We start from the raw sequence: 13,790 nt of genomic DNA, 5'->3' as shown, positions 1-13,790 counted from the left end.
AGGGTTTTTTTTTTCACCTTTTGAACGTAAGTGGGGTGTTTTTTGCACTTCATGTTTATTATACCATTTTGACAAGTATCGTTCTTTCCTTTTTCTAGTCCCTCACACCTTACAAGCTTTAAGCTTAAGTTAATTTGCCATCAATCTTTAGATTGAGTCCAGATCCTCTGCAGTGTACCATTGCACCGTGCAATAAACAATATATCAAAAAAGAGTACGTTGTGATCGCGGTATAGATATTCCATACGCATCTACACTTGTGAGCACAAAAAGTCAATTTGTGTGAGACGAATTATGACTCATTTGATTTACAGTAGTAACAATTTTGACAAGTGAGAGGTTTTGAAGAAGGCGGCATTGTTTGAGTATCCTTTTGAATTTTCTATTTTATTTAAATAATCAATTATCCATGAATGTTTTACATATTCTTAAGTTAATTCAATGCACGAGACTTTCATTATTGCATTACATAGAATATTACATCTAGATGGTCTTGAAGTGTAATAAATAGATATTTGAAATTTGCAAACGTTTTGTAAAATGATAAACATCATGAAAATTCTTTAATAAATTTTATCTTGAAAAACATGGCAACAACTTTTTTTGACACATTTTTCCTTTTTTCTTCTTTTTTTGAATCCCCAATATTGAAAGGAGAAAGTAGATATGTATATGCATAAGAAGAGATAAAGAGAACTGGTTTTGAAGAGCATGAACATAATCATGCAATCAAAATTTTCTAATGAAAATTAATTGTAGCATCCCCTCCGAAAAAAAATCTTCTTTTGTGATGTTAATAGAAAGAAAAACTTTAGTTCCATTCTCACTACAACAAAATAGGCATTCTGCCACAAAATATTTTGTGGCAAAAAACTAATTTTTTGCTGTAAAATATTATTTGTTATGAAAAAAAATTGCGGCAAGGTCGTGGCAACAAATTTTGTGGCGAGATCTCTATATTCAAATTTGATCACAATAAAAAAATAAAAACAACAACAACAACAAACCACTAAATTAAACTGTATTATGAAAAAAAAAAAAAAAATCTGTTGAACCATTCTTTCTCCATTTTTTAATCTGTTTGAGTATTTCACATTTTAAAAAAGTCAACCAAAAATCAGAAGCTTGAAAGGATTAATAATAGGTATTTCAGGTCATATGATCTATTCACAGTGGCTTGGAGAGGTCTGGCAGCCGGCTCTGATTTGGACTTTGAAAAATATAAGAATTTCATGTATCATTTAAGTAAATGGCCTTAAATCACTCATATTACCATATATATATATATATATATATATATAATTTGGCCAATGAAAAAGAGCCAAGTATCATTCAAGATCTAAATCATGAAATTTATTCATTGTGCTCTTCTTCTCAACCTAGTTTTGCAGTTCTTATAAAAACAAAAGAGGTGTTTGCTTTAATTGCCAAAAAGACTTCTATAGTTCTATGTTGTTAGTGCTTTTTTTGGGCCTTCTAGGCCTTGTGGACAGCTAGTGTAGTAGTGTGGTTGTTGTAGTTGGGCTTTTAAACCTTCAGGCTGTGTTAGTTTTTCTGTTGTCTTGAGCCAACTTTTTGAGACCACAGTAATTTTTTTCTTATTTGGCAGTGTTAGGTTTTCTGTTGTTTTTGGGCCTAATTTTATAGGCCCACCCTCTGTAAATTTTTCTCTTATTATTTGCTTTACCGTTAAAAAAAAAGAAGAAAAATTAATAGTATTAATAATAGAGTAGTTTTTTTTTTTTTTTTTTTTTTGCTGGCATCGGAACTCCCCTAGGTAGGGCCCCTTAGGGACCCACTTCAGGCTACAAACCGGGGATGCTGTCATTAATAATAAAGTTAATGACAAGAGACACGGTTTTTTTTTTTTTAATTTAGAAGAATAATTTAAGGACAATAGTTATTGAATTTTATTTATGTAGGTGGGATGGTGAGCCTCCACTATATGACATCATATTACGTCATATAACCCACTATTTCTCAAATAAATTTAATTAATTCGATAATTAAAATAGTATTATACATACTTAGTAGATTTAAATAGTTAATGAACGTGATAAGTCGAAAGAAATCTTCAATTAGAAAAACTGTGTTGTTACAAGAGCTTCTCTTACTCTCAATATACAACAATAAATTGAAGTGTTCCCTTTAGCTATTGTAATTTATGTATGAGTTAGTAGAAAGAAATTTTAACTAAATGAAATCATTAGCGTAGATGTGGAGTCTTTTGATTTTTTTTTCAATCTTTTGTATTTTCTGGTGTTTGATTATTGTAAAAAAATATATTAAAACTTAACAAAAATAACTTATTCATTAATTTTTAACAAACTATTTTACATGTCCCACCCAACTATTTTACATGTCACACCCGATGGACTTGATCTAAAATTTACCAAACATAAAAAAAAAATTAAATAAAACACAACCAATTCTCCACATGATTAAACATAGAAAACGAAGGCTAAACGATGAAAAAAAAAAAAAAAAAAAAAAGTCATACCAATTCTTATCAAACAACTGAGCGTGCATTTCATTATAACAAGATTCACTACACAGAGAACAAGGATCCGAAAGCACCATATATTTACATAAAAGCATGGAACCTTAGCAGAACATTATGTCGACTTTTACATAATTATTTACGTAATTACAAACCAAAGCAAATATATATAGCAAGCTAACATCTTCAAGCATCTAACATCGTAGAGTTCAAGTTCTTCATTTACTATGATTGCTCAATTTGCTCCAAAAAAAACTCCGGTGTCATTCCCTGAAAATGTTAAAAGGGTGAGCCAACGCTCATTGAGAAAAGCTTACAGTTATCACTATGAAGAGGTTTTGAAATGAAACATGCACATGCGCGCGCACATATATATATAATTAAATTACTGATAAATTCGAAGGTATGGCCAGAAATTCAACAATGAAGTACAATCATCATCTTTTAAAACTATGCTTTTCCAAACAAATTCAATACAGATTGAATGGTCATACCCCATCTTTTCCGGTTATCTTAGCTAGAAGAGTGTCACCAATTACGCATCCCCTTGGAGTGATTTATGGAAAGATATCCTCAATTTTGATCTTTCATTATAGAATTGGTGAATTGCATCAATCATATCCAATGGTGGCCTCCGAGAGGAAACCACCAGCCAACCTTTCGCACCAGCGTGGGTTTCGGCTCTTTCAAGGGTAACTCGTACCCTACTTGCTTCTTTAAGAAAACTCAAACAAGTACCACAGCCCTAAATCATCACATTCGACACATTCACCAATTTTTCAACTATCCAATCTTTTATAAATCTGTCTACACATTTAGGCTCATCCCTTCCAAGGTCTACAGATTTAAGAACATGAATGATTTCTCCATTTTAATTTTGTGTTGTGTTTTGATTTTTTCAATTCCTGACTCCTATAGTAACATCATCCATTTTAATATCATTCAAACTCCAATTAAATCATCCTCAATATTTCAATAGACAATTTTGATTTGCTAAACTCTGATTTTTTAGTCCTACTTGATACTTTAGAGTGTTGTCTTAGCAAACAATATATATATATATATATTGCAACGGCTAGTTAGTTTTGGGGTTGGGCTAGGTTTGCCTTCTGGGCTAGTTTTTTATTTTTTTTGTTTGGGCTTTGTCCCCTTCTCTTGTACATTTTTATGTAAGAGGCCCAGTGTTGTGCGATCTGACCTAAGAGGTTCAGTGCCAAGACTCAACCCACCCAATCACTTTTTTATTCGAATTCGATGTGGGACAATTTCTCCATATAAAAGTAAGTCACTTGACCTTGGTGTCTCACAAAACATTAAGTTTAAGGTTCGATCCCTCTTGGGTATAAATGATTGGGTATGTGTGACTATCAAGTATCAACTAGAAGGAGAGGAAAAAAAGACCAAAAAAAAAAATAGTCCCCTTGAGCCATCAATATTCTTCTGATGAAGTCTTCGGCACGTGTATTAAAACTATCTTTTGCAATTTCTACAAAAGAGGAAATAACAAAGGTTAAACTAATATTTTTAATAAATCTCTCAATTAGAAGGAAAAAAAAAAAAAAAAAAAAAAAACTCATTGCTCCCTTAATAAACATTGTCATTTGGAGTCCTAGCATTAAGAAACCCACACAGGCCTTATATATTATTCTTCCATCCTTTTCACCACAACATGGACCAAAGGAATCCACTCTAATGGTACTTTTCAACACAGAATGGGTGAGCTGATATCAATGGCAACTCCACTCATAACAACAGAAACTATGCCAATTTAAAACTGCATTCTTGTTAAGTTTCCTTTCCGTTCATGCATCAAAATGACAGATATTACCTTGTGGTTATTGTTTTGGCTCCTTTAGTATGAAAGCATCAGTCAAAGCAGATCGTGATACAAAAGCAGACTCTAGTAGACGCAAAGCCTGCAAAAGAAATATATGTATCTTTAATTTTTTGCAAGGAGTTAAAACAACAATAATTATGAAAGATGGCCTATACTTCTAAACATATTCCTGATACGAATTTGCACGTGGAGAGGTAGAACAAAGTGATGAACCCAAGACAAATATAAAAAGAATTAGGTCCACTCCAGAGGAGTTAATTTACCTCCTCCTCCCCAATGGTTACTTCTCGCTCTACAATGTCACTGATGGGTATATTCGATTTGTTAATAAGAGATAAGCCTGAGATTGGAGATAAAGGAGTTATGATCAAATTGTCTGTCACCATGAACATCGATGGTCCTTTCATGAATCCTTCGCGAATTGTAGCTACCCTTGACTGTGATATTATTTCCCATGCAAAAGAATTTCTTCCAAAAAGGGATTCAACAGTTGACCATGACGGATGTAAAGCTTCCTTGATGAGAATGAGCTGTGTACTGTAAGCTATTCCAGGGGCCAGCTTTGGATCAACTAAAGTTGCCTTCATCTCCTCAGAATTTAAATATTTGTCAACGTCAAAATCTTTTATGCTGTTGTATAAGTTACCCAAGCACCCCTTCAAGGACAAAGATGGTAATTTATTAAGAAAATAACCAAGTGGAAATGTGAGAAAACTGCAGATGAGATCAACAAAATCTTTCTCTGCTTCAGCATACAATGCCTTGTTGTTACATTCGTTGATGATAAGCTTCAAAGCTATCTTTGCTTCTTTTGATCTTGTTGTATCCATGCCGCTTTGAGATTCAGTTGTGCTTCTTGGACTAAATTCTACACGGCGAATTGCAGAACTGGTTTTACTGACAGGTGATTCCAAGACAGTCTCAGAAAAAGGTGCCATAGATGTTAAAGAACAATTGATCAACTTCAGAACCTGAGAGAACACCATCCATTTTGTTAACTTGCGTGCAGACTAATAGACTAATAGTAAAGAACAATCAATTAATTTGTTAATTACCTCATCCTTGCCTATGTTTATACACCTCTCTTTTATTGTGCTTCCATCCACAGCTCCAAGCTCTTTAAGCAAGGTTAAGCAAGTCATAGTGGACATGGGCAGTACTTGAAAGTCATCAGTTATCATAAAGCGTGCGGTTGGTTTCACAAAAACCCCTCCAACTCCAGGAAGAGATACAGGATTTTTCGGTTTCACCATATAACCTATGTCGTTTCCACAATGGCAACGGGCAGTCTTGTAAGGGCTCAAAGTGCATCCGCTCCCGCAGACATAGTACTCATTAGAATTACTATCAACAAAATGTAGTTTAAGGTTTCTGCTGTAAATTTCAGCAGCACTCCGAGGACATAGCAGCATCTCCTTGCGCTTCTCACTTTGCAGGTATTTATCATCAAGATTCTCAATACTTTCATATAAGTTGTTCAGGCAACCAATCCCCCATTTCAATGCTTGTTCACGGGTGAGTCTAATAATGGTTCCAATTGGCATAGTCATGAAGCTGAAGAGAACATCAACAAAATCATTATCGGACTCAGCAAAAACAACTCGATTCTTCTCTTCATCCACCAGGACCTTCAGACTTGGACTTTGTGAAGCTTCATGTGCCATTGCTTTGATGGAAGAGGAAATAAAAAAGAAAAGAAAAGAATTGGCAACCAAGTAGATATTAGTTTATATTTTAAGCAAATGCACTCGGCATTAACTAACACATGATATTTTATACCTACCAAAGAAAAACCCTAATATTTTGTACTTTAAGCAAATGTACTCTATATTTTTTTTATATGATTGTGGTTTGGTCTTTTCTCAAGTTTATTAAATTAGCCTTTTAATTTAAGATTAAAATGAAATTATCTATATGCATGTTGTTGGAGCCCTAAAACCTCAATCGAAAGACAGTTGATTTGTACGATGGTGTACATTAGGACAAGAATTTACTTAAAAACACATTAGAATAAATTTATATATATAGATATATATACACACAACACACATTTAAATTAAGAACTAGTTCAGTGGAGTCTTTGAATCTTGTGTAAGACATCATTGAATATGATGAACAGAAGGAAAAAAAAAAAAAAGGAAAGGAAAATATGCAGTTGCAAACCATGGCCTAGCTATTTCAGGCTTTTCAGCATTAAATTTGACTAATTTACCGGACAATTCGATACAACTTTTCGATTCTTAGATGTGTTTTATGCACTATATCCATAATAGAATAATTTGAAATAGTTTTATTTATTTATTTATTTTTGGGTAAGTTAATTTGAAATAGTTTTGAGGTGAAAATATAAGTGAAATCAAGGGAATCCAATGAACACAAGGTTTCAGTCATGACTGAAACAGCTTCTTTGGCACTAAAATATTCTATCAAATTTTAGTACAAATTAACCTAAAATTTATAGCATTAGATTCATCTTGCGGGGTTCCAGTTACTGGAATAGGGTCAATTACATATAATCATGTAATTGAAAAAGTGGAGTTAAATATTTGTTATTAACAGAAAAGTAAAGAATCCAGAACAATTGAATGCATAAAATTTACCACGTAGCAACAATTTCACTTTCACCTAATGACAAGCATAAAAGTAATGAATCGTGAACAATTTATGTATACATGTAAATAAACTGATATCAGCTTTGCCCTTTCAACACCAAATAAAAACCATATAACATTTTGTCCTCAAAACTAAAACAACAGTAACTGCAATTCCTTAATTTTATAATACATGAAGATGAAGAAGATCAAATTAAGAAGTAGCCTCTGTTAAACAAACAAATTTAAATACTCAAGAATGGAAGAGATAGATGGTACCTGAACTGACCAAGCAAGAAGAACACAGCCTCAAATGTCTGAATATATGTTAATTTGTGGGGGGCGTTGAAGCTTTAGAGAGGAAGTGAAGTATGGATGATGATTTATGAATGAGTTTTAAAAGGGTAAGCATTTACTCCGTACATAAAGAAAAGTAGTAGGAGAGGGGAAACAATAAATTCAATACTTTTGGCATGTGATAAGAAAAAAGACAAAAAGATAACAGTAATTAGTTAATTACTACGCATGAGAAAGTTAAAAAGAAGGGTGCTGTTAATATTTTATGGTTAATTAATGAGGAAATATATTGTGATAATTAATTTTGGAAAATTAAAATTAAAAATTTATTTTATTGAATTTATCATTATACTCTTTTATTTTTAAAAGAATTAAAATATATTTTGTTTTTGTCCTCAGTGAAATCAATATTATGAACATTTCATTGAACAATGCGTCATTTCCATTCATCTCAGATCATGAACACCTCATTTTTCTTCTATTTTTTTTTTTTAATTTCCTTTCATAATTTCTCTAACCCCTCTTTTTCCCTCCACTTCCTTTTATTTCTTAACATAATTCATTATAACAATAAGACAAAGTTTCTTTCCATTAGTTTCATTCCTTTTTTTTCTTTTTTTTTCAAATATATTACCACCAAAGTTTGTAGTGTGCAAGTCCCATAATAGGTGCAAGTGTGTTTTCCTTGCCAAGGTGGTAAAAAAAAAAAAAAAAACACTTAAATTGTACTGACCCTTAATATTTATTTCCAATAAAAGTATTTTAAACTTTATTTTTTTAAAAAAACAATTCTGTTAGACTATACTGACCCTAAATATTTATTTCCAAATAAAAGTATTTCAAACTTTCTCCATTTTAATTTTGTGTTGTGTTTTGATTTTCTCAATTCCTGACTCCCAAGTAACATCATCTATTTTAATATCATTCGAACTCCAATTAAATCATCCTCAATATTTGAATAGACAATTTTGATTTTCTCAACTCTGATTTTTTTTTTTTTTTTTTGTTTTAGTCTTCATACATTAGAGTCTCTTACCAAACAATAAATATATATATATATATTTTGACCCCTTGCAAAATTGGATGTCTTCCCTTTGGAAGACTGCAGGAGTTCTTTCCAAGTTTGCTGTCTCTTGTGTTTGTCGCAACGGCTAGTTGGTTTTGGGGTTGGGCTAGGTTTGCCTTCTGGGCTTGTTTGTTGTTTTGTTTGGGCTTTGTCCCCTCCTCCTTTTGTACATTTTTATGTTAAGAGGTCCTTGCAATCGACCTAAAAAGTCCGATGTCAAAACTCACTTCTCTAGATTACAGGTTGGGTGAAAAAGTAGGTTTAAAGTTCAATACCTCTTGATTTGACAGTTGACTACAAACTATTTTTTTTTTTGGAGGGGTGTGTGTCCTATCAACAAGAAAAAGAGGGAAAAAAAATATATATATATATATATATATATATAGAGTCCACTTGAGCCATCATCTTCGGCATGTGTATGAAAGCTCTCTTTGGTAACTAGTACAAAAGAGGAAATAACAAAGGTTAAACTACAAATTTTAATAACTAAAAAAAAAAAAAAAACCATTCCTCCTTTAATAAATATGTCATCTGGAGTCATAGCATTAAAAACCCCACGCCATAATATCTTGTTAGTCAAGCTCGCACAACAGTCCTACAAGAGCTAATAACCCACATATAAATTATACCAAGTCCAAGAGACCTCATTACCAAAAACTACCACCATCAAGCTCCAAGGCATCTAAGAACTAATGTTTGGAAACTGTTGGACTCAAGCTGCAAGAAACAATTACGTAGAAACACACAAAATTAGACCAAAGCACAAAATGCATATACAGGCGCGACAACAACATACTAATTATTAAACAGAAATAAGCCCAGAGAAAGTTATGTCACAAGTTGGTAGCTTAATTCATATACAGCTCACAAGTCCAAAGTGTAACATAAACCCTCAAGTTTAAGAAGAAAACAAAATTAGATCAAAGCTCAGAAGCTACTAGCACCAAAAGTATATTGTAGATGGAATGACAACATTATAATTAATAAACGTAAATAAATTCAGAGCAAGTTCAGTGTCATGCTGGGAAGTTTGGAATTCCAAAAACTAACATAAAAGCAAAAGTATCCTTTATTTGAACATAAGAAAAGACAATGAGAACGCACAAAAAAAATAATAATAATAATAAAAATAAATAAAAAATAAAAACGTGAAGTTTTTATCTGAAAATCAATGTAAGATTACCTACCCAACCAAATAACAAAAATTGATTGACGAGGTCTCTTATTTTGCACTATATAATCTAGAAATTTGTACTCTCCCAAGAAAATCACTAAATATAGGGCTTTTGATGCACCCAGATAAAATCAAAGTATCTTCTAACACAATCTTATGACCCCGGAGAATCAGTAATAAATTTTTTTTTTTAATAGTTCTCAACTGAAAGAGAAAATAAACCGCCAGCAAGCTCAAGATTAAGTTTATTTAAATATAATTGTCTTATATAATAAAATGATTTCTTTTAATGAAATGGGGTTTTTCAAATTTAATCATAGCAAGAAAAAATGACATATCATAACCTTCAACCATACATTCAAATTACAAAATTGCCCTTCTTTACAATAAAAATAAATAAATAAATAATAATAATAATAATAATAATAATAATAAAAATAAAAACATTTGGAAAATGAATATCCAACTCAGCACACCACAGGATGGAACAACGGAAACTGATAAACCATGCCAATTTATAACAGCATTCCTCTTAGAGTTTCCTTTCCCTTCATGCATCGAGATGACTGATATTACCTTGTGGTTTTTGTTTTGGCTCCTTTAGTATGAAAGCATCAGTCAGAGCTGATCTTGATACCAAAGCAGCCTCTAGTAGACGCAAAGCCTGCAAAAGAAATATATATATATACAACAATTGTCGGCAAGGAATTATTAGAACAACAATTAAGAAATAGACATCAGATAGCTAGAAGAAAGTAATGAACCCAAGACCAATATAAAAAAACAATAGGTCCAGAGGATTTTATTTACCTCCTCCTCACCAATAGTAACTTCTCGTTCTACAATGTCACTGAAGGGAATATTCAATTTGTTAATAAGAGATAAGCCTAACAGTGGAGATAAAGGTGTTATGGTCAAATTGTCTGTCACCATGTACTTTGATGGTCCTTTCATGAATCTCTCGCCAGTTGTAGCTTCCGTTAAATTAAAATAACTTACTCCAAACAGGGAAGAAACAGTTGACCACGACGGATATAAAGCTTCCTCAATGGGGATGAGCAGCTTATTGTAAGCAATTCCATGGGGCAGCTTTGGATTGACTAACGTTGCCTTCATCTCCTCAGATTTAAAGAATTCGTCAACATCAAGTGCCAGGATGCTCTTGTATAAGTTAGCCAAGCATCCCCTCAATGACAAACATGGAAATTCTTTAAATACATAACCAAGTGGAAAGGTGAGAAAACTGTTGATAAGATTAACAAAATCTTCCCTAGCTTCAACATACAATGCCCTGTTGTTGCATTTGTTGATAATAAGCTTGAAAGCTATCTTTACTTCTGTTGATCTTGTTGTGTCCATAGCCCTTTGAGATTCAATTGTGCTTCTTGGACTCAATTCTCCATGATGGATTGCAAAACTGGTTTTTTTGTCTTGTGATTCCAAGACAGTCTCAGAAAAAGGTGCCATAGATGTTAATGAAGCCTTGAACAACTTCAGAACCTGAGAGAAAGACCGTCCATTTTGTTATTTTAAATGTAGACCAAAAGATAAAAAAATAAAAAATCAATCAACTTGTTAATTACCTCGTCCTTGCCTATGTTTATACACCTCTCTTTTATTGTGCTTCCATCCACAGCTCCAAGCTCTTTAAGTAAGGTTAAGCAAGTCATAGTGGACATAGGCAGTACTTGAAAGTCATCAGTTATCATGAAGCGTGAGGTGGGTTTCACAAAAACCCCTCCAACTGGGGGAACAGATTTTCGATTTTCCAGTTTCACCATATATTTTATGGGCCTTCCACAACGGCAATGAGCAGTTCGGTAAAGAAACAAAGTGCATTGTGTTGTCTCATATCCACATGCATAGTACTCATTAGTAGTACTATGAACAGAATTTAGTTTAAGGTCTCTGCAGTAAATTTCAGCAGCACTCCGAGGACGAAGCAGCATGTCCTTGCACTCCACAGGTTGGAGAAGTTTATCATCAAAATTCTCAATACTTTCATATAAGTTGTTCAGGCAACCAATCTCCCATTTTGATGCTTGTTCATGTGAGAGTCTAATAATGGTTCCAATAGGCATAGTCATGAGGCTGAAGAGAACATCAACGAAATCATTATTGGACTCAGCAAAGACAACTCGATTCGTCTCTTCATCCACCAGGATCTTCAGGCTTAGACTTTGTGAAGCTTCATCTGCCATTGCTTTGAAAGAGGGGGGAAGGAAAAGAAAAGGAAAGAATTGGCAACTAAGTATTTACCAGTTTTCTTGGCAAAATTCAGTTTATACATTAAGCAAATGCAGTCTGCATTATTGAACACATGATAGTTTATAGCTACATTCACCACTGTAGAAAAAAAATCTAAAGCATCATCTGACTTGGAGCTCAAGTAAATGACAAGGTAGGACATCCAACTAGAAGGTCAAAGAATCAAGGCCACAATGTTTCTTTGAAAGAAAAGAATATGTTATGTGATATTCTTATGATTCCCCAACCTTACCCTTCCCAGTAAGAAAATGGAGGACATAAAATTTTGTGATGTCAATTGGAACTAATACATTATAGAGATTTCGCAACTATATGTCCCACTTTCCCTGCCTTGTCTTTAGGAAAAACCTCTATAACATTTCTGCTCACTATTTATAATTAGATATAATGGAATGGAAATTCATACCACATAAACATATCTTATAAATATGGTGAAGTTTTGATGCAAAATTTTGTAAGTGTGAGCATTTGACACTTTCAGAATACAAACACACTCCCAAGACTAATTGTCAGTATGCACCATCTATTAACTTCTGTTAAGTTTGGGAGTACCAAATTGGTGCCTTGGATTTAGGATTGGAGAAATTTTAGTTCAAACTTGTACTAAATTTTTTCCCATTCCAAATCTAAGGCGATGCGGCCAAACATAGCATTTTTGTTTCATCTTCGATTTGACACAATTGTTGTAGTAGTGTGTATAACATGATCGGAAAACTAAAAGAGGGCCAACCAGGAGTGGAGGATATATTTATTTTAAGACAAAAAAAAAAAAAAAAAAAAAAAAAAGACGCCCAAAATTGAAGAGAAATATGGTAAATTAAGGCCTATCAGGTACTAGGAAAACATGGATTGAAAAAACCCAATAAATAAAATAAAATAAAAACAAAGAACTGCAAGCAGAAAATTTACTATGAGGTTTTGACGATCATCAGTTGACAAAAAATCCCTGGAATGTCATTGTATGCCTATGTTGTGGTTGGGAGCGCGGAATCAACACCTTGGAATTAGAATGGAAGAAAAATTAGTTAAAACTTGGAACTTCATTATGTCCAAATCCAAGATGCCGATTCGATGCTCCCAAAGCATAGCATCAACTCAATCAAGTAACTGTTAAAAGCATGAACCGCTTAGAATTATACCTGTTCTGAATAATCAAACCTTGAGTGCTGAACTCTAAACATGTTTTTGAACTTTTACTCATAACTGATTACAGAGTATGCACATCAGTCATGGGGTTATATTTGACTGATCACAGCGACTTTAGACTCAAATTACATAGAAACTAAAACAATTTTACAACCGTGAATTTGGATCATATTGTCCTCAAAACTAAAAAATAGTAACTGCACTACCCTACGTTAAAAATATACTGTATAGTACAAGAAGATGAAGAAGATCAAATTAAGAAGTAACACAAAAAATTCAAATCCTCAAGAATGGAAGAGATCGATGGTACCTGAACTGAGCAAAACACGAACACAGACACAAATATCTGAAAAATAATTTGTGGGTTGTCGATGCTTATTAGTAAGAAAAGAGGTGGAACTATGAATGATTAAAAAATGGGGATTAAAAGGTAAAGCATACAGTACATAAAGAAAAAGTAGCAGAAGATGATTGATGTGTTTGACTATAGGAGAGTGGAAACAATAAAGTCGAATACTTTTCCCGAGTCTCTCTCTCTCTACGTTGGCCAATTTTGTTTTTTTCTTTTGGGTGAATATGTGGATAACTGGATACAATATCTAAGATTATTATTATTTTTATTTTTATCTTTGAAAAACTGTGATTCGAACTTCGAAAGAGAGTGAAGTCACTCTTTTTAAAACAGAGAATGTTAAATATATAAAAAATAATAATAAAAAATTATTATTATTATTATTATGAGAGAAAATAAAATTAAAAGGACAGTATTAGTATTTTTATGGTTCATTAATTAATGACCAAAAAAAAAAAGTGGTAATACTTGATCATGCTAATTTGTGAGTAAAGGGAAAGAAACAATTTTATTGAATTTATCATTATAACCTTTTATATTTAAAAGGATTAAATTATAT

The 13,790-nt window shown here is 32.7% G+C and overlaps 1 protein-coding gene across 4 annotated transcripts; it reads right to left on the bottom strand.

Annotated features, from left to right (window-relative positions):
• Positions 1-2,564: 2,564 nt before the first annotated feature.
• Positions 2,565-13,318, bottom strand: LOC132294410 (uncharacterized). Of its 4 annotated transcripts, XM_059792258.1 has the most exons (6): positions 10,042-10,419; positions 7,208-9,008; positions 5,393-6,003; positions 4,601-5,308; positions 4,329-4,416; positions 2,565-2,770 (listed from the first exon to the last, which is right to left on the bottom strand). In XM_059792258.1, the coding sequence occupies exons 3-5, from the start codon at positions 5,999-6,001 to the stop codon at positions 4,336-4,338; spliced, it is 1,398 nt and encodes a 465-aa protein (XP_059648241.1). In that variant the 5' UTR covers positions 6,002-6,003; positions 7,208-9,008; positions 10,042-10,419; the 3' UTR covers positions 2,565-2,770; positions 4,329-4,335. The 4 variants fall into 4 exon arrangements, with proteins under 4 accessions (XP_059648241.1, XP_059648240.1, XP_059648239.1 ...); XM_059792257.1 differs by lacking the exons at positions 2,565-2,770; positions 4,329-4,416; positions 4,601-5,308; positions 5,393-6,003 and adding exons at positions 11,049-11,668; positions 13,190-13,317 and having other exon boundaries at positions 8,685-9,008; positions 10,042-10,129; positions 10,276-10,965; XM_059792256.1 differs by lacking the exons at positions 2,565-2,770; positions 4,329-4,416; positions 4,601-5,308; positions 5,393-6,003 and adding exons at positions 11,049-11,668; positions 12,643-13,318 and having other exon boundaries at positions 8,987-10,129; positions 10,276-10,965.
• Positions 13,319-13,790: the final 472 nt, after the last annotated feature.

The sequence above is a fragment of the Cornus florida genome, unplaced genomic scaffold (genome assembly GCF_030987335.1).
Source record: "Cornus florida cultivar Cherokee Brave unplaced genomic scaffold, ASM3098733v1 CherokeeBrave_3.0.0_Hap2_Chr02, whole genome shotgun sequence".
In the NCBI taxonomy this organism is placed as follows: domain Eukaryota; kingdom Viridiplantae; phylum Streptophyta; class Magnoliopsida; order Cornales; family Cornaceae; genus Cornus; species Cornus florida.
Note: the sequence above shows the minus strand (reverse complement) of the source record. Positions and strands in the feature narration are given on the sequence as shown.

Coding starts and splice junctions, on each gene's coding strand:
- LOC132294410 (XM_059792256.1), bottom strand. CDS start 11,666: ATGGCAGATGAAGCTTCACAAAGTCTAAGCCTGAAGATCCTGGTGGAT. Junction 10,966..11,048: donor TAAACATAGGCAAGGACGAG/GTAATTAACAAG, acceptor TCTTTCTCTCAG/GTTCTGAAGTTGTTCAAGGC. Junction 10,130..10,275: donor TTACTATTGGTGAGGAGGAG/GTAAATAAAATC, acceptor TTTCTTTTGCAG/GCTTTGCGTCTACTAGAGGC.